Source organism: Bombyx mori, chromosome 10 (genome assembly GCF_030269925.1).
Source record: "Bombyx mori chromosome 10, ASM3026992v2".
NCBI classification, from domain to species: Eukaryota; Metazoa; Arthropoda; class Insecta; order Lepidoptera; family Bombycidae; genus Bombyx; species Bombyx mori.
The window spans coordinates 6834059-6859661 of NC_085116.1; the positions used below are offsets into that span (position 1 = coordinate 6834059).

Consider the following 25603-nt stretch of genomic DNA (forward strand, 5'->3'; position numbering starts at 1 on the left):
CTTCACGGCAGAAATAGGCAGGGTGGTGGTACCTACCAGCGCGGACTCTCAAGAGGTCCTACCACCAGTACTATACAATGACAGCGTAACTAAGGTCACGCGACTTTAGTTCGCATAGAAAATCCTAGAAGAGTTGCTCACAGATATTTGCCTTATTAACAATAACAAAAAAAAAACTTTAATGGTGTCAACTTAATTGAAGTTAAATTAAAATCATCAATCTATTGCAACTACCAAATAAAACACACCTTTAATTACAAAGATAAATGTCGCGTATTAAGCGAAGTGTTGCATAAACCAAATAATCTTTCACCCCTCGAAATAGTTGTAAGGGAATTAAGTTGTTTAAACTAAATGATTTAAGTTACAGGCAGAACGGTTGTCCATCATCATCATCATTCTTTCCTATTACCCTCTCCTAGAATGTAGGGCTCGAATCAAATCCTTGCATTTACATCGGTCTTGGGCAGTCTCTTCTAGCACCTCCCACGTCATACCCAAGACACCTAGCTCCTGCTCCACCGAGCGACGCCAAGTTTTTCTGAGGCGGCCTCTCTTCCTTTTGTCACATACTTCCCAGGTCAGTGCTCTCTATGATAGGTGGGTATCGGGCTTTCTCAATATGTGACCAATAAGGATAAGGTAGTCCATATTCTACCATCACTATATAGTATAAAACAAAGTAGCTTTCTCTGTCCCTATATCTGTCTGTCCCTATGTATGCTTAAATCTTTAAAACTACGCAACGGATTTTGATGCGGTTTTTTTAATAGATAGAGTGATTGAAGAGAAAGGTTTATATGTATAATCACATATATAAAATATATATGAATATATAATAACATATAATAACAAATAGTGGAGAAGTCAATAATAAATTACAGTTTCCGAAGCGAAGCGAGGGCGGGTCGGTAGTAAATAATAAAAATAATATTAGTACGTACCACACGAATCGAAAGAGTAATTCGAAAATGCTTGGGAAGACGAGATCATCCGAGGCTGCCAGCCATTTGCGTCCGAGAAGACGGAGCGCCGGCATTCTGTGAACAAAATAATATAGTAAATTTCAATTTTTTAGCTGTCGTGGCCAAAAACGATAAAACTACAGGTAGGTAGGTATATTCATACCGGGCGACGCTACGCTTTTTATGGAAATTTGTACTTGACCTCTCATACGCACACGGGTAAGTTTTACAAAACTACAGGTATACTCATACCGGGCCATGCTACGCTTTTTAAGGAAATTTGTACTTAACCTCCCATACGCACGCATCGTATAAAAAAGCTTAAGGTGTGTCCAAAAGTGTAGGACATATTGTAAACCGCACGGGTAAGTTTTATCACACTGTCTTTTACTGGGCTAAGGCCCACCCTGGGCTGTAAGGCCTAAGATGATGATGATGCCTTTTACTGCCGCAAAGCAGCCATGCAGTCCGATTTGAAGGGTGGGACAACCGTTATAAAACACAATTATTATTGATACTTAGACCTCTTGTCTCGAGGTTTGAGGTATCTCTAGATTTCAGTGACCATTTGAGACCAGGTAAATCGTTAACTCGTTAACCAGTCTCCGAACGTAGCGGGAATAGGTCCTAGGTTGTTAGCGTCGTAGGACCGTCGAGGCGATTCGCCCGGTTCTTGTGAACTGGGTGAATCGTGACAGAGGACGCCTCACTTTCCGGCTCACGCAGGTGCTCACTGGGCATGGTTGCTTCGGTGAGTTCCTGCACCGGATCGGAGCCGAGCCGACGGCAGAGTGCCACCATTGTGGTTGCGACTTGGACACGGCGGAGCACACGCTCGTCGCCTGCCCCGCATGGGAGGGGTGGCGCCGTGTCCTCGTCGCAAAAATAGGAAACGACTTGTCGTTGCCGAGTGTTGTGGCATCGATGCTCGGTGACGACGAGTCGTGGAAGGCGATGCTCGACTTCTGCGAGTGCACCATCTCGCAGAAGGAGGCGGCGGGGCGCGTGAGAGACGCACAGGCCCGCCGCCGTCGAGCGGGGGCCAGGGAGGCGGATATCGCCCAAGCCCTGGCCCTCTAAGTGTTTCGGGTCCCCTCACATGTCGGCCTGGGGACCGGCGAAGGGGGCCTAAGAAGACGACGTGCAAGCTGCTCTGCACGCGTTTTATGCATGAGCATCCGGGTGATGGAAGGCCGGTTATCCTCAACCCACGCTGGTTCTGACCCAGCGGGGTATTCCGTAGGATAGACCATTCTAACCGGCGCCATCTAGGCGGGCTTCGGATAGCCTGCCGACCAAGAGGGCTGGTGGTCGTGGCGCCGACGACCGCCAGTCCGGCGTCCCGAGGGGGAGGGTGATGGGAGAGATGTGCTCCGCACTAAACGCTTCACTTTCCCCCCTTTGCCTTTTCATGAGTTTTGTCTTATGCGAGGTTTGGACGTTGGTTGGTGAGAGACAGGAGGTTTTAGTCGGTTCGACTCCGACATGCCCCGCCCTTCATCCCCAGTGAAGGGCGGAAGTCCGGCGATTTCCTCCTCACAAAAAAAAAAAAAAAGGCTCTTAGCGTAGGAAAAAAATCAATCTGTAGAATATAATAAAAAAAAAACATTGTCCTCGAAAATTATGATTCACTTTTTGTTTTCATGTGATCCACATGAAAGCTTGGGGTAGATCTCGTTTGAGTGCACTTCAGCGCTTATTTCCAGACTTTCCGTCCACGACAAACCATAATTTGATAAGATTCTGCTAGATTCGATTTCAGTACTAACTTCATCAAGAAACGGAGTTCCTAAGAAGCCGAACAAATTTTAGATAGTTTTACTAGTATGCTCTTCTCTGACAAATAAGGCTAAATAACTGCCCAAAAAACATATTTCATCATTGGTGTCTGTTTGTGTGAAAGGAATTCTTTAATACATAACTCAAAGTAAAATAATGCTTATAATAGTTGCATAACTGATACTCATTATGGTCAGTTTAAAAAAAAAGTTATAAGTATTACCCAAAATGGACCAGTCTTACGTGAACAAAAATTATAAAGTACTGAAATGACACCATATTAGCGGTAAGTAAATGTGTTCAAAGCTTAAGGCGAATGTTGTTGCAAGAGTACAAATTGTTAACTCATCTTTTTGGTGCACCTCGTAAAATAACTCATTTTAATTGTCGACTCAGTGATGACACGTTACATAAAATCTGCAAAAGGCAGTAAGTAAAATTATGCCAACAGTCTTCTTACAATGTCCTAGTTTTTTTATTTTATTTTAGTCTTTATTGGGCTTAATGCCATTGCTGAACAATTGTTTGGTTGTTTGTGTTATACAATAACGAATAATATATTCGAAATATAAATGCTCCTCCTTTTCTTTTTTTAATCAAATAACTTTCGATATATTTCAAATCTGGAAAATTATATCAACGCGGCTATTTCAAATTGAACGAAAACTATTTTCAGTGATACATAATTATGCAATTTAATTAGCCCGATTATGAAATGGTACAGGACTCATTTTAGGAATTCGGTATACATTCACTCAAAAAATAACGGGAATGGGTTGTTTATGTTTCCAAATTTTTTTTGCTGTTGTTCTAATATTGTCTCAACTGGTACGAAGTTTGAGTTGCTTCTGGTATTTAGATTAATAATATAGTACTGTTTTTCGTTATATCGTATCTAGTGTTTATTGCGAATTTTACAAGACTGATAACGAATTGATATGGCGAGCGTAGAAGGAGGTTTATGTCCAACAACCTTACAACTAATGATGATATTGATACAAAATTAATCGAAGTTGCTATTTTATTCGATGCTTATTAACTCTTTAATAAAATGTTCTGGAATAACGCACTATTAATTCTTTGAATCCGGTTTTGACTGCCTTTTTGGGTATAGTCATTTTTTGCAACGAGAAACTGTCCTAAGTCTAATAAAAGTAGAAATTCGTTGGAGCCAGGTCTAGAGTGACTCGCGGATAGTGTGTCACGGTAGCGACATGTTACAATAAACGGGCCTAAAGTAACCAAACTCGATTATTAAACGGCGAGTTTTTCCATGAACATTAAAAATTGTTCACAGTATAATAATAATAATAATAAATATTTACTAACAATCACGCCGTGCTAACTGATCCCGTACTAAGTTGGTAAAGAACTTGTGTTACATGTACTAGATAAAGGAAATAAATGTAAGATTTTTATTATACACATACATAATATATTTAATGTACATTCATAACCCTGGAAAAGAGATTTTTATATTTATCATACAAGTATCTTACCTTGGTGGGATTCGAACCCGCGACCTCCTTGTGTAGTGACCATGTCACTTACCACTACACCAGACGGCCGTTGTTATAGCAGTTGTTTAACCTGATTTCAAAAACCTGTAATGCATTCACTTACACAGCTACAGCAAATACTGGCCAGAAGATACTGCGTCTTTTTTTAATTAGTTCTCTCTTCTCTTTGTTTTCTCACTATTTTGATCACAGTCATCAGGGTTTGGCAGTTGTGATGAATATTTCCGACTTAGATCCCATTCATTACTGGTAACGATAACAATCATAATCCTCTCCTCATTGTGATTATTAAGCAGTGCTCTACGCTAGTTAACTGATGGATCTCACTTAATTCTTAAACGAGTATTTTCTCATTGCGAACTTAATGAACGAACAAATAAATTATGAATATTACTAAGCGTAAAAATAAAAATGCCATGAAGCAGAAGAATCGAGAACATGTTTTTAAAGTTATTGAACGAATGTTCGATTAAAATGAGTTGTAAATTAATTGATATTGGCGAAAGCAATGATAATTTTATTGATAAATATCAGCGGCATATCAGGCAACGACAAGTGACCTCGGTCCTTACATAATAATCTTACAGAATCGAATTAAAAAAAAAACGGCTATTTAATTCGAGACTTTGTTTTACTTTGTTGTCGACTTTGTGGTGTAGATTGTTTAAAATGGATTAGTTTTGTATTTCACAAAATAATTACTCGAATGTTTAACAGCTGAACTCCAGAAGAAACTGGTGGTAGAACCTCTTGTAAGTCCGCACGGGTAGGTACCACCACGCTGCCTATTTCTGCCGTGAAGCACTAATGCGTTTTGGTTTGAAGGGTGGGGCAGCCGTTGTAACTATACTGAGACCTTAGAACTTATATCTCAAGGTGTGTGGCGCATTTACGTTGTAGGTTTTCGGTAGGCAGCGGCTTGGCTCTACCCCTGGCATTGCTGAAGTCCATGGGCGACGGTAACCACTCATCATCAGGTGGGCAGGGCCGTATGCTCGTCTGCCTACAAGGACAATTAAAAAAAAAGATGCCTATGGGCTCCAGTTACCACTTAACAACCAGGTGGGCTGTGAGCTCGTCCACCCATCTAAGCAATAAATAAAAAAAAGATACGTGGATAGGTCTTACATGATGGATCTACGAGCTGTTAAGAATCGCGGGAATCCGTTGAATACAGACAGCACAAGTGTATTATCTATGAGCAGCACAGCACCCTTCAAAACGAAACGCATTACTGCTTCACGGCAGAAATAGCCAAGGTGATGGTACCTACCCGCACAGACTCACAAGAGGTCCCACCACCAGTAATTATGCAAATTATAATTTTGCAGGTTTGATTTTTATTACACGATGTTATTCCTTAACCGTGGAAGTCAATCAGGAACATTTGTTGAATACGTATTTCATTACAAAAATTGGTACCCGCCTGAGATTCGAACACCGGTGCATCGGTAAACCCGAATGCATCAGACGTCTTATCTTTTAGGCCACGACGAGTTCAGGTTCTTATTTCTGTTGTACTATTATTAAGAATGGCGGTCCAAACCCTCAAACCCGAAACGCTTCGCGATATAAATAGGCAAGCTGATGGTCCCTATCTGTTTTAATATAATACAAATATTGAACTTGTTTTGATACTAAGTTAGAGTATACTAATGACCGCTTTCACATCTCCGTATTGTAGAAATCCTGTCCTGTCAAAATGCAAAAAAAACCCATTTGTCACACGAATGTTTGACCCGAACGGGAATCGAACCCACGCGGCCCACTGCGCACCGGAATACTCAGAAGCCTTAACTACTATCCCATCAGTAGTCAGAAGTATTCAAGAAATTGAAAATTGTAGAAATAAGCTCCGTTTTTAAACTCTAAAATCTTAAAATTCGAAATTAATACCACAAGAAAGCACAGACCTATAAATAAGAGCAATTGTAGATTTTGTCAAAGGTTGGCTGTTGAATTGCCCAAACTAGGTAATATGTTGGACAGTAATACATGACCTATAGACCAGCTAAAACCTTTTTGTAATCCGATAAGAAACAATGTAATTATTAATGAATTCTTTGACGTCAACACACCCAGAAAAAAAAAACTGAACGTGCGTAAAACCAAGTTAACTAAATACGTAAATGACATTCATAATAAAACAAGTTGATAGTTGATCTTTCCCCTTCTCTCACAACGTGGAAAAAAACTTTTATGAATTGTTTTGTATTCTACGTCAAAAAAAAACTATTAGCATTGTTAAGCATGCTTAAATTTATTTTATATATAATTACGAAAGCAACCACCGCGCTGTTACGTGTTCCTTAATCTTGTTGGACAAAAGTATTACAAACTAATCAAGTTTTTTTTTTGGCCAAGTGGTTGAGTAGTCTTATCGCCCCAGATGTTGGTTTGCGGTTTGGTATATGTAGCAGTCCTCTGAAATCTCCTTTGTTGATTTTCCATCCAAACACCCAATCCCTGTGCCCATCTAGACAGAATTTCGATAATGCCAAGAAGGTGAGGATTGTGATCACGGGTTGCGGACCTCGCACCAAAGTGATGCATCGTAAGCAGTCGAAGTCGCCCTAAGCACGTCATTTCGGATCCTGCCGATCCTGTGCTTTTGAGTACCTCAAGAATCGATAATCACTTTCGTCGAACCCATCGCTTGCGACGAAAGGCTCGGCGAGTAAATTACCCCACAGACACAGCCCACTGAGTTTCTTGCCTGATCTTCTCAGTAGGGCGCGTTGACGATCTGGTAATAGACTCTGCGAAGCATTGCTCTTGCTAGGGTTAGTGTTAATATCGTCGTCAGGTTTGAGCCCCGTGAGCTCACCTACTCGCTCGAAGAGTCTAGTATAACCCCTCGAGATTACTCGGAAAGGTAGGACAAAAATAATGATGCTCTGTCGAATCGACCAAAACGTAAACCTGCTACTGTCACCGTAGATGCTCCGACAATTAGCCACCCAACCGATTTTGCCAGCCTTCATAATCAGCCGAAAAGAGAACGTGGAAATTGCAGTGGCCAACCTAATTATGAACACCCTCAATTACAGTAACATAATTTATTACTTTTATTTATAAGAAAAGCCAGACGGGATATTAAATATTATGACGTTTCCCCGTCCCATTTATCCCACTCTTCCAAACAATGATTGTGCAACAACAAAACGAAGTCAAACAATCAATGATACGACTATAAATTCGGATTATGAAACGAACGTAGCGAGCGATGTCAGCATTACGTAAACAATAAACATAGTCTTCCATTCGTGTAACTCACGTAACGTTGAAGGCGATCCAAATCATCTCATTGACTCATTGTTTCAAGTAGTCTTTTAATAAACAGTAGCACGAGTCGATCACATTTTATCTATTTTGATTGAGATCGTTTTAAAATAATAAATTATTTGCCAACCCGGAAATGATATGAGAATTGGTTATTCTTTGTTCATTATCTCAACGCTATCATTAATAAGAAATTACAGAACAGCAAGATGATTTGAAAGAGTTTTTAGACCAAATGACCTCATATTAGTCTGTCCAGCTGCGAAACAGAAAATTAGGTGGGCCCCAACCTGCTTGAACTGCTACTTGTTTAGTGTTTCCTACCTAAATTATTTTACTCCTGTCCCTTCCTCTCTTCAATGCTGGCAGTACGGTTTGTTGTGAGTCAAAATGGGTTAGCAACAGTTCTAAGTCTGCCCCGAAGTTATTATAAATTTGAGATTAAAAGGTATGACGATTGTTAATATGAGGACCTCGAAAATAGATATAAAAGAATAACCAGTGGTGTCAATTTTGTAGTTAATTTACTCCCGTAACCACCTCAGGATCAGGAAGAAGGTAAGGTCAACGATTCATGTAAGAAAAAAAATCCGAAACATACTATAGAGATAGACATAGCTTCTTGATAATATCAATAAATTGCCAATAGATGTACATAATATGTAAGGGTGCTTGATATTTAAAAATCAAATTTCCATATTAATTCACGAAACTCGTCAAAAAACATTTCCATGCGTTATCTATCAATAAACGGCCTTGAACTCAACTATATGCTTTTCATTCTGAAAAAAAAAACAAAGCTATGCTTGTAGAACTGGTGCTTGTTTATTAAAAACAAAACAATTAAAAGTTCGATTCAACACGTAATTATTTAAAAACTTTCCGAGTTTCTGTTAAAACTAGCGTTCTTTTAATTTTTATGGAATATTCCCGAGAGCGGTATTTCACACGATGCCTATCTTGAGACAAAGGAATTATTATAATATTTCAATAAGAGCCCTATCCTACTCTTTAAACCGGAACCCAGTAGTGCGTCTCACCTAAAATTGATGGGATTGTGGTAGCTAGGTGATAATTCTTACTAGTTACCAAAAAATATGTGATGGTGAAAATAAATCGTATCAATGTGTCTACTTTCAAATAAGGTGGAATCTAGTTCTGTTATTCAGCTGTGATCAAAACAAAATCCAATAGTTCGGATTTTCTGTATAAGAAATAACACTAATTATACTATTGATCTTAAATCAAGTACCCAAATTCCATACCATGCCCATCTAAAAATGAATCTTCGTAACTGCTATTCGATACGAAAGTAACCCTTCGCAACACAACATTTCTAATTCTGTTGACCCTGGGCTAAATATAACTCTGTCCAATGCTTAATTGTTTAGGCATAAGCTTTGGAATAAAGGAGCTTTGATTATTTACTCGATTTACGATATATTGACCAGTAATAAAACGGTACTAGGCTATTCGATATCAAAACACGTCATCTCAATCAGTACTTATGACATCACAGGGTTTAAATTGGTGATTGTGATTATGATATCTAATGAATCAATGGAATCTTAAAAAGAAAATGAGGTATGCTTTCAAAGAGTAATTTTAAATTTAATTAAATTACAGTTAGTGATTAATTGTTCCAAAAATATTAATAAAAGTCTATTTCGCACATTCATCCTCTTCGTTTATTTTTTGTAGCGACCAAACAAAGTTTGCAGAAGTTGTATATGTATATATGGATACAGACGGCGGAAATTTCTCAGACCACATCACATGTGGTATTTACACAGGAATTTAATTTGCGGAGGCAAGATTTTGGGACGAGCCCGGCACTCACAAGGCTTAGTTCAACGACATATAAAATTTTGAAATTTTCTAACGTTGAACAGAAACAGCAAACATATCACAAAAAAAAATTGAGTTTGTGTAAAACCTTTACGCTTTACGCTTAATTAAAGATAATCTTGTATACGACCTTAACCAATTTTTTTCCAAAAATATGAAAGACGCGCTACTGCCATGGTGTAAATTGTATTGAAACCGTTTTCTAAGCGGAAAGATAATTCCAGACACGATAGTAAAAAATATTAATCGTTCGAGAAATTATTACAATCAACATTTTCTGTTTGATAGTGTAAAAAAACAGTTGTCTAACGAGATGCCTGGTCTAGATTACAGAAAGAACGGGAGCCTCGATTGCAAACTGCTCTTACGTTTCTGGCTTAATATATTATACTATACACACTTACATAGATTCATGCTTTATTGTTCTCCGTTTATATTTTTATTTTGTTCCGGTTTCTGCTTAAGTCCTTTTGCGGATGTAATGTATTATTACAATAATTTTGAAGAACATTTTAGAAAAAACAGCGTTACTAATCTAATCAGCTCTTCAACAGTGGAATACCCACACAAATAAAATACTTACAAGCTATAAGGTCCTTAAAAATAGTATGTATATAGTATAAACAAAAATACAACATCAAAAAAACATTATGCTCTTTATTAATGCCAGAACTGATTTATAGATCGCTGCAAATTTAAACAATTATAAAATAAGAAGCAATCAAACAAGGCGGCTTGAAAAAAAGGAACCTGATTTAAAAACTTACTCATAGGGAATACCCAAGTTGCTTTTATAATACATATTATATGCTGGATAATACGTATATCGGCTGAGAACGTTCGCAATGACGTAAATGATAACGTCAAGATAATTTTAGCGAAGTGACTAATGAACTGTTTAATGAGAATGATATAATACCTATTCCTCTGGAAGTCGTGCGTCAAATTTCTTTATTTTTATCTCAATAGCACACGATGTAAGGCTAAGATATTTTTAACCTTTATAGGGCGTAATGATTTGGAAAGTATATGAAAACAACGATTAGGGAATCATTTTAATTTATTTATTTTGCTTAGATGGATGGACGAGCTCAGGTGGGAGCTTAGGTGTTAAGTGGTTACCGGAGCCCGTAGACATCTACAACGTAAATGCCGCCACCTACCTTGAGATATAATAATATGTTCTAAGGTCTCAAATATAGTTACAACAGCTGCCCTACCCTTCAAACCGAAACGCATTACTGCTTCAGGGCAGCAATAGGCAGGGTGGTGGTAACTACCCGCGCGGTCTCACAAGAGGTCCTACCACCAGTAATTACGCAAGTTATAATTTTGCGGGTTTGATTTTTATTACACGATGTTATTCCTTCACCCTGGAAGTCAATCATGAACATTTGTTGAGTACGTATTTCATTAGAAAAATTGGTACCCGCTTGGGATTCGAACACCGGTGCATCGCTCAACACGAATGCACCGGACGTCTAATCCCTTAGGCCACGACGACTTCAAGCCGATGGTCACTTCTTAGCAAGAAAGCGCCACAATAGGTATTTTCGATAGCATTTTGAATGAATAAAGAATTTCTATTTGTTTTGTAAACTAGTAAAAAAATCTATGGCCTTAAGTTCGTTCGTGTACTTTAATTTTTGTTTCCGCAATTAAGTGTTTTATCTTTCGAAGTATTGAATATATGTCTTACATTTTAAAAGCAGGTCATTATTTTCAGTATAGTTCCTAGGTATCATATTAAAAAGGGTAATAACTTCAATACTACCGTTCTAAGTATCGTTTTGAGATGAAACGAGGAAATGGCTAATAAAATATGACTTGAAATTTATATTGAAAAGGACATAAAGCTATGAGTAAAAGACGAAAGATATAAAACGAAGGCTGTATGGGTCTTGTATTTATATTCGCGTTTTTATTTTCGTCTCCGGACACATTTCATAACTACCTCTACTTTAATTTTACTGGTGGTTGGACCTCTTGTGAGTCCGCACGGGTAGGTTACGCTGCCTATTTGTGCCGTGAAGCAGTAATGGGTTTCGGTTTGAAGGGTGGGGCAGCCGTTGTAACTATACTGAGAGCTTAGAACTCATATCTCAAGGTGGGTGGTGGCATTTACGTTGTAGATGTCTATGGGCTCCGGTAACCACTTAACACCAGGTGGGTCGTGAGCTCGTTCACTCGTCTAAGCAATAAGCAATAATAAGCAATAAAAAAATATTCAAAGCATGAAATACTTCCTAAGGCCAGCAACACCGAGGAGTTATATAGACTTCATTTTCTTTATTTAACGAAATCAATTCGATTACCGGAATTAATGAAATTAATTAAAAATGAAATTTTTTAAAAAAATAATGAAAAATTCTTGTTCAAAACCAAAAGCTTTGTTTGAATAGTAGAGAGTTTGAAATGTCAATCTTCATTTACTTACATTGTACAAGCAAATTAATTTAATGCAGTTTTACTTCGTTTACTTCACGCCATTGTAACTTTATAATATTGAATTCAATAATTGTAAAGAACACAAAATTTCAGTAGTAGTGATAGGACGAATTTTCTTAATCATTTGTTTTTTTAATTTATAAAATTAAAATTAATTAAATTATAAAATGAATAAGAAAAAAAACAAGTCTGCTGAGGTTTTTTATATATAATATGGCTTTTTGAAATTGGTGGTAAATCCAATATGCTTCGCCATTTAAAGATTTATCTATGTTACGATGACATTTATGTTGCAGTAAACTTAAATTTAATAATAAAAAAAAACAAAGTACAATCTATTCTCTTTTTAAATCACTGATTTAATAAAAAATATTCAAACTTTAAAATAAAATAAAAATATTGTAAGAACGCTTATAAAAGCACATTCATAGACGCAAATGTAATTATACAATATGTACTAATATTGAAAATATTTAGAAACTAGCAGTATGAATATTAGTAGCATTTTTACATAGCAAACTTGCTCGTCACTCAGTCTCAATGCTGCAACTCCTGTGTGGCGAAAACCCAGAGCGGCGACCACACGAAAATCCTCTATCAGGTTCAAGCAAGCCGAGGGAAAGTTATTCGTCGAGGATCCCGCTACGAACTTAATCAGAAGATTTAAGGGAGGGCGTAGTAATTTACATTCCGATTTCCCTCCCCGCAAATATACACGACTAATGTATCGAAGATATAATGAAAATTGAATAGGCGCTTATTCAGACTCTAAAACGGGTTGCTATCGAGCAAAACTCTATTTCCAATTTCTGAATATACGACAGTGCTTAAAATGTTAAAGTCGAATTATTCCATATTTGGGTCAAGCTTTTGTTTTTCTATGGATAAGTTGCCAGATGAGACACAACTCATCCAGCTTGAAGCAATTACAGGAGCCTAGGAGTATACGCTAAACGCTGAATATAGGACAGTGTTTAAAATGTTAAAGTCGAATTATTCCATATTTGGGTCAAGTTTTTGTTTTTCTATGGGTAAGTTGCCAGATGAGACACAGCTCATCCAGTTTTAAGGTTTTTATTTTATTGCCCTTGTAGGCAGACGAGCATACGGCCCACCTAATGGTGAGTGGTTACCGTCGCCCATGGACTTCAGCAATGCCATGGGCAGAGCCAAGCCGCTGCCTACTAAAAAGCTATTACAGGAGCCTACTAGTATACGCTAAGCACTACCGCGCTACTTAAGGTTACTACGACATATTCTTATGTCGAAGTCTCAAATGCAGATTAGTAACAACTATTTACCTTAAAAATGGAACACATTTTTTTTTTATTGCTTAGGTTGCTGCCGAGCTCACCTGCTGTTAAGTGGTTACTGGAGCCCATAGACATCTACAACGTAAATGTCGCCACCCACCTTGAGATATTAGTTCTAAGGTCTCAGTATAGCTATAACGGCTGCCCCACCCTTCAAACCGAAACGCATTACTGCTTCACGGCAGAAATAGGCGGGGTGGTGGTACCTACCCGTGCGGACTCACAAGAGGTCCTACCACCAGTAACATGCTTAAGTCACAACATCTATAACTAGGATAGGGGTTTATATAGAACTCGTGCGTGCTTATAATACTATATATACTATTAAAAAGAATATGTAAAATAAATTATTTCTAATTTACAGCAGTCACTAATACCTTAACAATCGAATTAGCTTCCAAATTCTAAATATGTGATTGAATTTTAAAACTTTGAGTGGTTAAATGAAGTTAGCGTTTCCTGTTGGACGGGCGCAAAATTAATTTGACAGTTGAGGCCGAACGGATTAAGGGGCAGCATAATTGCATTAGTCCACTTTATTGTTTGACTCGATTGAATAAGTTTTACCGAAATTATCTGTATGGTGTTACGGAACTAATTAAATTTACTTTGATAGCTACAGGGATCAGCGAAGTTTGAGGAATCTCAAAGTCTTATTAAGCCAATTATCGCCCAATGCTGAGTTAGGGTACTCATCTAGAATTCCCAGACTATCTATAGTCTGCAATTTGTGACCAACCCCATTCACGCTGGAATGTCTATGGGCACCATTGACTATTTAAGATCTTGTAAGCTGTTCAGATCCATTTAACAAAAACTAAAAATTACATCATAAGTGTTTGTGTATTTAAAAATAAGCTTCTTTTTTATTTGTGTCTGTTTGAATAAATTATACCTATAAAGAAAACGTTATGAATTCCGAGGATTAAGTTTCTTTGAAGGAGCGACCTTGACATATTTGGTACAAGTGGATCTTGGTAGAATTAGTACTTAGAAAAGTAGGTGTGCCCAAAAAGACCGGTTGCGAATACAAATTGGTCGAACACAAAAATTCTCTACTATCACTCAAACTTCTTTACTATTACTCAGATTCGTTACTTAGTGCTACTCAAATTAAATTGGTTTAAAAATAAAAGAAATACTAATGTATAGCTAATGGAATGCGTAGATTTCTTGCGAAATCGTCTGCACAGCTGGTACGTATTGAAATAATATTATGTTTGTGTTAGATTTGAATTTTACAATACAAGTACATGTTTTATTTTGCGAATATAGCAGTATGCATATTATTATTTACGATTTATTTACAATATTATTATGTTTTACTGGTGGTCGTATATCTTGTGAGCCCGCATGGGTGTGGTAGCGCTAGTCTGTCTGTGTCTGCCCCGAAGAAGTAATTCGTTCTGGTTTGTAGAGCAACCGTTGTATTATGAAACTGAGATTTTTTTTATTGCCCTTGTAGGCAGATGAGCATACGGCCCACCCGATGGTAAGCGGCTACCGTCGCCCATGGACTTCAACAATGCCAGAGCAGAGCCAAGCCGGAAACGCACTGTGGATGAACGCAGTGGCTCAAAGTAAGTATGGATGAACTCTACTCCGGTGGCGGGCGGTGCGTTGATAAAAACGAGATGATGGTATCAAATTAGAGACTTAGAATTCATGTTTCAAGATGAGTGGCGACATTTAAGTTGTTCATGTCTATGGGCTCCGGTAATCGTTTAAGGCAAAGGTTATTGGATCTGAGGGATCCGTAAGGACGTGTCTAAGGCGTCGACGGTGACTTTTATATATTATAATTATAAGATCATTATATCATTTTGGAGATACCTTTGTGCGTATTTTTTATTTCTTTGTTGCTTGGATGAATGAGCTGACGGCCACCTCTTGTTAAGTGGTTACCGGTTCCCTGTCATCTCTCTTCACAACCATGCACTGCTGGACATAGGCCTCTGTGCCACTGAGCCTGGTCTCCGGTTCTCTTAATTCATTTGTTGCCGGCCATTCTTCGCAAGTCATGTCTCCAGCTGGCGGGGGATCGCCCTGTGCTTTGTTTGCAGGTGAACGGTCTCAATTTAAGAACACATCTGCTCTAGGTTCTGCGGCATATGTGTATATGGGTGTTTGTGTGTGTGGGTGTGTATGTGTGAAACTAATTAAATTTCTTTTTAATTTAAAGTCTTCCGTTCTCATTTGCGGTTAAAAATATGTATATAAAATAAGATTTTGATAAAAACATTCCAATCATTTCAGAGTTAAGAAGGAAAAACCAAAACTAATTGACCGATTAGCCGTAATTTCTCATATTCAGAACAAAAAATAACAGTAAATACGGTCTTTCGTACATTTTTTGTCGACTTGTCATTTGCGACAGGCTAATGCTCTTTTTGTGATAATCCGTATTCACCGCGACAAACATTACATGAAGGGCAGTCTTTTTTTCTAAGCCGACTTATTTTTATTTGAGAGGTTTTTATTTTTATAATGGGAATCCGTCCTTAAATTTAGATTTTAATTAGGTAACTACTGATAAGGTTTGATTCAGAAAAAAACATTTCCGTTTATCACCTAATATGCTAACTTCTTAAAATTCATTATTTTAACTCATGATTACATTGTTTTAACTTTCTTATGAAGGGGTTTTTTGAATTCTTTCTTATGTCTATAATCTCTGGACTTCGTGGATTGACCACAAATTCCATCACCTATAAAGAATTTGAGATTTTTTGTTTGAAATCTAATATGAAATTAAATATAATATAATACGATTTATTTTGTTTCCCAACAGGGGAATATCTACATTTTCTATGACTAGGATGAAATAAGAATACGCTACGAGTAAATAAAAAGACGAAACTTACCTTTTTTTGCTTTATTGCTTAGATGGGTTGACGAGCGCACAGCCCACCTGGTGTTGAGTGGTTACTGGAGCCCATAGACAGCTACAACGTAAATGCGCCACCCACCTTCAGATAAGTTCTAAGGTCTCAGTATAGTTACAACGGCTGCCCCACCTTTCAAGCCGAAACGCATTACTGCTTCACGGCAGAAATAGGTGGTGGTACTTACCCATGCGGATTCACAAGAGGTCTTACTACCACAAGAGGTACTACCCACCTACTGGTGGTAGCTGAACCCTAACTAAATAAACAGAAAAGATATGTAGATAAAACTGATTCTCAATTTTAGTGCATTAAATGCATTTCCTATTGATTGCTTAATTTACACAGTAATAATCTAATCGGTACATAAATGCAATTATCGAGTATACTTAGAAATAATTACAACTTCCCGTGCTTAACTTAATCCATTTGTGGGCTGTGTGATATAGCGAAATATCAATAAAAAGGCGCAGATCAATTTTATAAACCTCAAAAGATGTTTGTTTGAATTGTTATTACGTGCACTTGCTAATAGAAGAAATAAACAATTATTATTATCATATAACTAGCTGACCCGGCAGACTTCGTAGTGCCTCAATCGATAAATAAAAGACATAAACTGTTGTATAAAATAAACTTAAAACAAACAAACATACATACCCATTGGCCAAAAGTTTTATAAAATAAATCAAACCGGTTTTATTTTAAACATAAAATTTATTCATTTGTTCAGACTAAATATGTTAATTCAATTTGCATAAGATCACAAAATAAATTGCATAATCTCAAGTAAAAATAGATAATATTAGCAGCGTATCTGTTGCCGTACGTATCACAAGTGTGAACACACACCAATCGAGACACATGAACTATTTATACGAACAAAACAGTTATTTTTATTTCTAACACACAAATCCGGCACTGTACAAATTGGGAGAGTGATATAAAAATACTCTTTTTAATTAATTGGCCATTCTTCCATCTCCAGCCGTATCATCGTCACAACATTAATTAATTACCTAATTGACTGCGACTCCTGACACACTCACGCTTCTCGTCATAGATCAAACACGATCCAATTAATTTAATTAATAAGAAACGCTAACATTCATTAACTCAAATTGCTTTGCTTAGTTATATACGTTTTTAATTTTTAAGCTTTCAAAATATGTAACATACTCGTTTTCACTTATGTATGTCTGGTATACAATGTGTTTCTTATTTCTTTTGCTTGTGGCGTAATTTCCACACCAGTACAAAAAAATGTATCCGATTTACCTGTATGTAAATTTTTATTTCTAACTAGCTGACCCGGCAGACTTCGTAGTGCCTCAATCGATAATAAATAAAACACCTAAACTTTTGTATAAAATAAACAAAAGGAATCCATCCGACGGAGAACAGATCAAAGGAAAAACAAAATTGTTATTTTTATTTAATTCCGAGCCTTTTCGTATTTATCTACCTTTTAAACCTTCTCTGGAAGTCCACAAACAATTCAAGACCAAAATTAGTCGAATCAGTCCAGCCGTTTTTTATATATATAGAAGATAGAAGATGATCGCATTCATTAACTTATACTTATATCTGAATGTACAATATTGATATCAATGCCATCACAACATAGAGTACAATTTAAAAAAAGCTGCTATCGATTTTTGTTGAAAGGAATGTAAGAATGTACCTAAGTTCTGTTACATACTTTTAAATTGAATCAAGAAGTTTCTTAGCGGCCCTTTCAGCTATTCTTTCACCGCTATACAGTCTTCAAGAGAGAAAATTAAATAAGAAGAAAAGAGAAAAATAATAAATAATCTAACGCCAGATTTGAATTCTGAATTTTTCTAGACGAAAAGAAATCTTTTCAGATAATTTATTTCTTGGTCTATCATGTTGCATTTCGCCATTCAGTAGTTTTCGTTGTAAATTAATCTATACAAAAACTAAGGCACTCAAATGAAAAAAATCAATATTTAACATGAATATTACACGTAAATAAACGATGTTTCATGCATATTTCATTAACCCTTCACCAAGTTGGGTGGACGGCGATTGGTTGAGATTGCTTGCATAATATATGCTAAATCAAAGGCCAAAGTTCACCAGCAAAATGAAAGCAATAAAGGACGAAATAAATAATGTTCGCTTGACTTACGGAGAAACCAATTAGATGCACGAGTACGCACCACTATATTGCCTATTTTTCCCGCAAAGCACTTATTCGTTCCTGTTTGAAGACGGGACAGCGGTTATGCAATGCGTTTGAGATTCCGATTACATGTTTCAAGATGGATGTCGGTATTCAGTTGCGGTGTTCGTAGACACCGATTATCACTTAATAGCCCGTAGGTAATTGACGTTACGTTTATACTAAATAAAGAATAAAAACCTTTTTGATTTTTTTAATTTCTTTTAAGCATCTCAAACACAGTTCGGTGTTAAGAAAAGTAGGCGTCCTACTGGTGGCAGGACCTCTTGTGAGACCGCGCGGGTAAGTACCACCACCCTGCCTGCCTATTTCTGCCGTGAAGCAGCAATGCGTTTCGGTTTGAAGGGTGGGGCAGCCGTTGTAACTATACTGAGACTTTAGAACTGATATCTCAAGGTGGGTGGCGCATTTACGCCGTAGATGTCTATGGGCTCCAGTAACCACTTAACACCAGGTGGTCTATGAGCTCGTCCCCCAACTAAGCAATAAAAAAAAATTCAAGAGTTCACATGTGAACCTTGAAATTCAATCAAGCTTACTAAGTACACATTAATATGTAATTTACATGAGCTGGTTCGGCACAAGGGCGTCTGCCGGCTCGTTTATTATTTAGAAAGTAATATAAACTGAAAATGAAAACGCCGCCGAATGTTGGATATTACTTAAAATGGGTATTTTCGTTCCACTGAAATTACGATATCATTTGAGTATGTTCCATTATTGCTTTTATATCAAAGCTTTATTTGCTTACAGAATGTTGATTTTATAAAAAAAATGCTGTGTCACAAGCATTTTCTTGTCTGAATTCTAAGGTTTATTTAATCAATTTTTGATGTTAAGTTTACGTAAAATCTACAACACACAATGTGGTTATGTAACGTTCGAAGTTCGTCCTCATTCATATTGTCATTGTCCGTTTTGTGTAAGCACTGAGCAGGTATACGGACCTCCATTCTAAGCTGTAAATAAATGGGGCTGTCTTTCAAACTTTTTTTGTAGACTATATTTATTATCGCTGACGTTTTGTTACGAGTATCAAAAGGTTTCTTGAAATCAAATTAAACAATAAAATGATACCCGAATTTTTATGATATTACGAACAAAAAAAAAGACAACATCACAACTGCATCAGCAACTGGCATTTTTATGGCTTCCGTGAATAGTAAATAAAGATGACATTCTTACAATTACAAGAAAATCGTTTAATATTAAAATTGTAGATAAAAATACTACTATATTGATCTTATCTATTATATTTTATGTGTCAATGTTGACTAAAATATAGCAATAAACAAAATTAAAACAAAAAAATGAATTTTTTTTCTGCAAAGTAGTCCTACTTTACGGTTTGCAGAGCGGACTGTACGCGGACAGCCATTACACAATACCATTGGGACTCTGACTTTATGTCTAAGGTGAGAGGTGAAATTGACGTTATGATGGCTGTGAGGTTCGGAGATGATTTTATACAAGGTGGGGCCGGTGGTTGTTCACCCAACTAAGGTATAAGCAAAAATCTATAGGTATGCACAATCAATCAATTATGCAAACACTAATTTCAATTGTTTCTGACTGAATTTAAAATAGCCAATCACTTATTTAAAGAGTCAAGATGAGTTGTAATCATCGTTCAAATTTGACACACTTGAAATAATTTACGCTTCAAAGAAAAACTGCTTCCTTCCAAGTCTCGTTTCAAGATTTGGAGGACGTATTAAATAAAAGCGAGCTTCCTTTTTGATGTTTGAAGGTACGCGGGCGATATTTTTTTATGCTGAATTATCGTATTCATCATTTGCTGCCGGCATCATATTATTATGAGAATAGACTAAGACCTTTGTTTGTACATATTTTATATATCATGGACAAGTGAAAGCGTATTTATTATACGATGTATTTTTATTTAATTTTAGATTTTAAAAACCAAAGTTATTTAAGTATCTTTTTTTCGTTACACCTTAAATTCTTCTAAATCCCATTTCGCTTTCAGCCTTTTTAGTTCACAGAAAGAAATTTTAAACTCATGTCTGAGCTAAGTGCCTTTGGCTACGTATACACTCACACACCTTTATCAGCGTATAAAAATGTTATCATTATCTAGCTGCCATAAAAAAGACGTAAAGTCCGAATTAAGAATCTCGTTTTGAATTCGTTTAAAACACTTATCATTTGGATGATGTGTGCTGAAAATGAACTCTGAAAATTACTTGTATACAATAAGACCGTTCTTAAGTTATATTTCAATGGTACGAACCAATTGTTTCTAATAATAAATTTAATAATTTCATTAATGGCAATAATTACAATTCGCGTTTCCCGCTTGCAGTACTACTTACTTATCGTGCAATTACACAAATGCAGAGTCCATTTCCATTAATTTGCAGATGGAATGAATACGTCCATCGGATGACCTCAATAACTGAATATATCTATTATCGACTTAATTTTAAATGGATGACGTCGCAAATTCGAACGAACAAAAAATCAATAAGTCGGCTCATCGAAATTCTGGCAGCTCATTGTGTAACATCGGAACTTTTAAGAAACGCTATTTACGAAACTTTCGTCATTACCACTACTGATTTGTATCGACTTGGGAAAATTTTAAACGTATTGCAACTTAGTTACTGGTGGTAGGACCTCTTGTGAGTTCGCGCGGGCAGGTACCACCACCCTAACTATTTCTGCCGTGAAGAAGTAATGCGTTTCGGTTTGAAGGGTGGGGCAGCCGCTGTAACTATACTTGAGACCTTAGAACTTATATCTCAATGTGGGTGACGCATCTACGTTGTGGATGTCTATGGGCTCTAGTAACCACTTAACTTAACACCAGGTGAGCTGTGAGCTCGTCCACCCATCTAAGCAATAAAAAAAAACTCCATTGCCATAGTTGGTCCTTTATGTCGTAAATTATAACGCCTCATTACTCAATTTCTCTTTCTAATTGCTTCAATGGACCCACAAACGTGCTGTCCACTTAATAATTATTTGTGTGTTTCATGTTATTAATCACATTTCTAAAAACCATGTATTAATAGGTTCGTCAGTGTTACATGAACGATATACTACATCCTTCTTGACTCCTTGGCGGTACAGGCCTTCTGTTCGGCTGTCATTTTTCATAAGGTGGTAGGTGTGTAATAAGCATGAATGTTTCCGAAGTGAATTTCTGAGAGATAATGTTTTTAGTTGTAGCTTAATGAACAACATTCCAAAATTTTGCTCATTCCAATAAATCATGTATGTAAAAAGATATAATTCAATATTTAAGTTGATCATAAGAAACAATCTATATATTAATACGTGAAGCAAAAACTTTGTATCCCTTTTTACGAAAATTGGAGGCTGACGGAGGAGTATGAAATTTTCCACACTTATAGAGAATATAGAAAAGAAGTGCAAAATGCTAATATTTTTTTAAAATAATGCATAAAAGTTACATTAAATCAATAAAGAAAACATTACACACACTACATACCATGTATTTGACGCACACACGCATGCATACTATTTATTGTCAAACTTTTGTTCTTGACGTCTGTGGTCAAATTGAGAGTAGATTAAATATTGTTTGTTTTTATTAATATATTTTTTGATATAGTAGTCTTGGCGAAATTTGTGATTATAGAAGTATAAAATACAATCATAATAGTGTACAAGCTTACAATTCCAATTATTTATAGTCGAATTTCGACTACTGCTGGACCTCTAGTAGCGATAATTTTGCCATTGACTCGGACATTTAAACTGCATTATGTCGATAGGCCGACCTTGAAGAATCTATTATTAAGACGTATCCGACGATTAATGGACTTTGTATAAATCACGGAATGAAACGGGAAAGGAAAATAATATGTACATTTCCTTAACGGATATTACATACTTGTTTAAAACAAATCCATTAATTTGCGGCTTTGAGCAATTAAATATTAATGAACCTCAAATTTTAACAACAATTCTTCTTAAATTGAATTTATGGTACTTGCCAAAAGTTCCCTTTTAGGAATATTTTATATTTTTTTGAGCTTTTGAAGTTATCTTATATTTATTACGATTCAAAAAATTTAATTTGTTATTGACATTGTTTTAGGACAAAAACGTTCGATTTTTTTTCAACGCCGACATCAAAGCGAGAAAAATTTAATCTCAACATTCCGCATAGCCTTATTAATCGTGAATGGGACGATCTGAAACGAATCAAATTTGTTTTAGTTCTTTGATCTTAAATTAAGAATTTTCTCACAAAGAATGTAATAATAATAATAATTTATGATTATTATAAAGGAAGGTGATTAAGGTTTTTCGTAAATAATATAATAAATAGAAAATACAGTAAGAAAAAGACCCTTTTTTTAAAATAGCATATGCAAAGGTGAGCTTAGCTCGGTAAAGAGTATTATTCTTCTAGCTAACGAAAGACAGATCGACAAAAGAATATTATTATAGGAGAAGTGAAAAATAACAGAAATATAGTATTGAACCATACTAAGAAATTTAAATTATAAAAAAAAACTTTGTTTTGTACCCTATGGAATACAAATTCAAAATCAACCGACGCGATGTATATGGTTTTGAGGTTAAGAAAGATGATTAAGAACAGAAAAATCATCAGAGTGGTATGCGAAAATAGAAAACCGTGAGAAATATGTGACTATGTCAAAAGAATGCCACATACGGCAATGCGGTTGATTAAGCTTTATTCAGATATAAATTTAGTACACGCTTTTATCTCTATAATAAATTATGTTCTTTGAAGTGTTGTTTTGGTTTTTTAACAAATAAAAAAATTGCTACATAAGTTTTATTGCTTTGTTAAGTTTGTGGCTATAATTGTTTTATATTATTTTAAATGCTTAATATTTACCAAAAACAAACTGATTTTGACAATTATGTTTATTCTTTGAAAAAAAAAAAACTTTAAAATGAAGTAGCTGAGCTCACAGCCCTCCTAGTATTAAGGGACTGCCAAAATATATAAAAATGCAATGTTCTTTTTTATTTCAGTAGATAAGCCCTCTGAAGCTTTCTGTCTAAAGTAAGCTCTCTGAAGTGTATTTAACTTTACTACCATAACTTTACCACATTGTTACAATATTATAACAATATTGTAATAATATTGTACAGTTTCAAGCAACTATAGAGCCACGATTATGGGCTAAACAACGGGAATCGCGCCAATTGTACCTATAGTATGACAGCTGTTTCACACTTCAAATCGGAACACATGACTACTATGCGGCAGGTATAGGTAGGGTGGTCGTACCTACTTTTTTAATACTCAGAGAACTCTACTCGTTTTCGAGTGAATCCCTTAATTGTCTTTTACGACGTCAAAGGAAAGAGATATGTCGGTGCTACGTTAGCTCAGCACACAGTCGATCTTTTAGTGGGCTAGATTCGGAATTTATATTCCATTTCTCGTAGTTCATTTGGACGTTTAGAGCACAGCATGGGAGTAAATAATAACTAATGTTCACGATTGACTTCCACGGTGAAGGAATAACATCGTGTTATAAAAATCAAACCCGCAAAATTATAATTTGCGCAATTACTGGTGGTAGGACCTCTTGTGAGTCCGCACGGGTAGGTACGACCGCCCCGCCTATTTCTGCCGTGAAGCAGTACTGCGTTTCGGTTTCAAGGGTGGGGCAGCCGTTGTAACTATACTGAGACCTTAGAACTTATATCTCGAGGTGGGTGGCGCATTTACGTTGTAGATGTCTATGGGCTCCAGTAACCACTTAACACTAGGTGGCCTGTGAGCTCGTCCGCCCATCTAAGCAATAAAAAAGAAGATTGATCTTTACAAGAAGTACAAGTTTTTGATGATGCATTAACGTTAATGTTAAGACATCAATAATACAAAATAATAACTAACTAGAGGTCCCGCAGTAGTCGAAATTCGACTATAATTAATTGGAATTGTATAATAAGTTTGTACACTATTATGATTGTATTTTATACTTCTATAATCACAAATTTCGCCAAGGCTATAACACTATAAAAAAATATTAATAAAGACAAACATATTTAATCTATTTTCAATTTGACCACAGACGTCAAGAACAAAAGTTTGACAATTAATAGTATGCATGCGTGTGTGCGTCAAATACATGGTATGTAGTGTGTGTAATGTTTTCTTTATTGATTTAATGTATCTTTTATGCATTATTTAAAAAAAAATGTTAGCATTGTGCACTTCTTTTCTATATTCTCTATAAGTGTGGAAAATTTCATACTCCTCCGTCCGCGCAATTTTCGTAAAAAGGGATACAAAATGTTTGCTTCACGTATTAATATATAGATATGTATAATTCTGAATCACAATCAGCACTAACGCACTGTGTTTAAATAATGCCTAGCCGAACATCGATGTGCAAACAATTTCAAAACGTCTTGAAAAGTGAATTTTATTATATACGCTTATGCTAATTAGGTGTTTTATTTTTATTCTTTTGTACAAAAAAATAAATAAAAAAACACGCTAATTGTATAACTATGTATTTTTTTAATATGATAGTAATTTATTTCAAAGATAAGATGTTATGTTAACTTGTACCTATTCCAACGAACAGCGTTTAATTCGATTGTGTCTAAGGTTATTCGCTCGAAATGGAATCGCACATTGTATTATTATGATTCTAAATGTGATGTAACTTTTTAACGTAATACAATGTGTTTAATAACAAGGTTATATGTATACTAGCGGCCCGCTCCGGCTCCGCTCGGGTCTTTAACAAAAATTTCAACAATATTTGACGGTGTTTTATATTTTAAAATAAAAAAACACTTATTGCGGCATAACTATAATAGTTAGACATATGCTGTCGCGACACTTTTTGTAAATAATAATGTGTTCTACAAAGTCGTAGTACATTATTTTATTCTATCATCAGTAGTTTTCGCAGGGCACGCGATGTAAAGAATATATTTTTAGGTAATTTTTTCACACCTTGGGTTACATTATTGGAGTTTTAGTAACGATCCCTAATTTTTTTCAAAAAAGATTATAGCCTATGTCACTCGGGAATAGTGTAGTTTCCAAACAGTGAAAGAATTTTTCAAATCGGTTCAGTAGTTTCGGAGCCTATTCAATACAAACAAACAAACAAATCTTTCCTCCTTATAATATTAGTATAGATAACGAAACGTGATTTTTAGCGCAGCCGAACTCGCGGAATTTTTCGTACTTACACACTTTTAACTTCATGTTCACGGTCTGTTAATTCAATATATTCAAAACAAGAAGGTTCGTTGTTTTGTTTGTTATAAAAAAATAAATATTCGGTTCGTAAAGGAAACCTTTGAGGTTTTTGCTCCATTTAATATCTTAGAAAGGAAAGTTTCTGTCGCA

General features: G+C 35.9%; 1 protein-coding gene across 8 annotated transcripts in view; it reads right to left on the reverse strand.

Moving 5' to 3' along the window:
• The window catches only part of LOC101742408 (diacylglycerol lipase-beta), a 76395-nt gene that overhangs the window by 24516 nt on the left and 26276 nt on the right, over positions 1-25603 (reverse strand). For 5 of the 8 annotated variants that reach the window (XM_038013213.2, XM_038013212.2, XM_062670534.1 and 2 more), the window contains exon 2: positions 945-1040. In XM_038013213.2, the coding sequence (XP_037869141.1) occupies positions 945-1039 (95 nt within the window). In that variant the 5' untranslated portion in view covers position 1040. Of the gene's footprint in view, positions 1-944; positions 1041-4243; positions 4266-4367; positions 4731-25603 lie in introns of those variants that run through there. The other 3 variants (XM_062670535.1, XM_062670531.1, XM_062670533.1) reach the window with 2 other exon arrangements.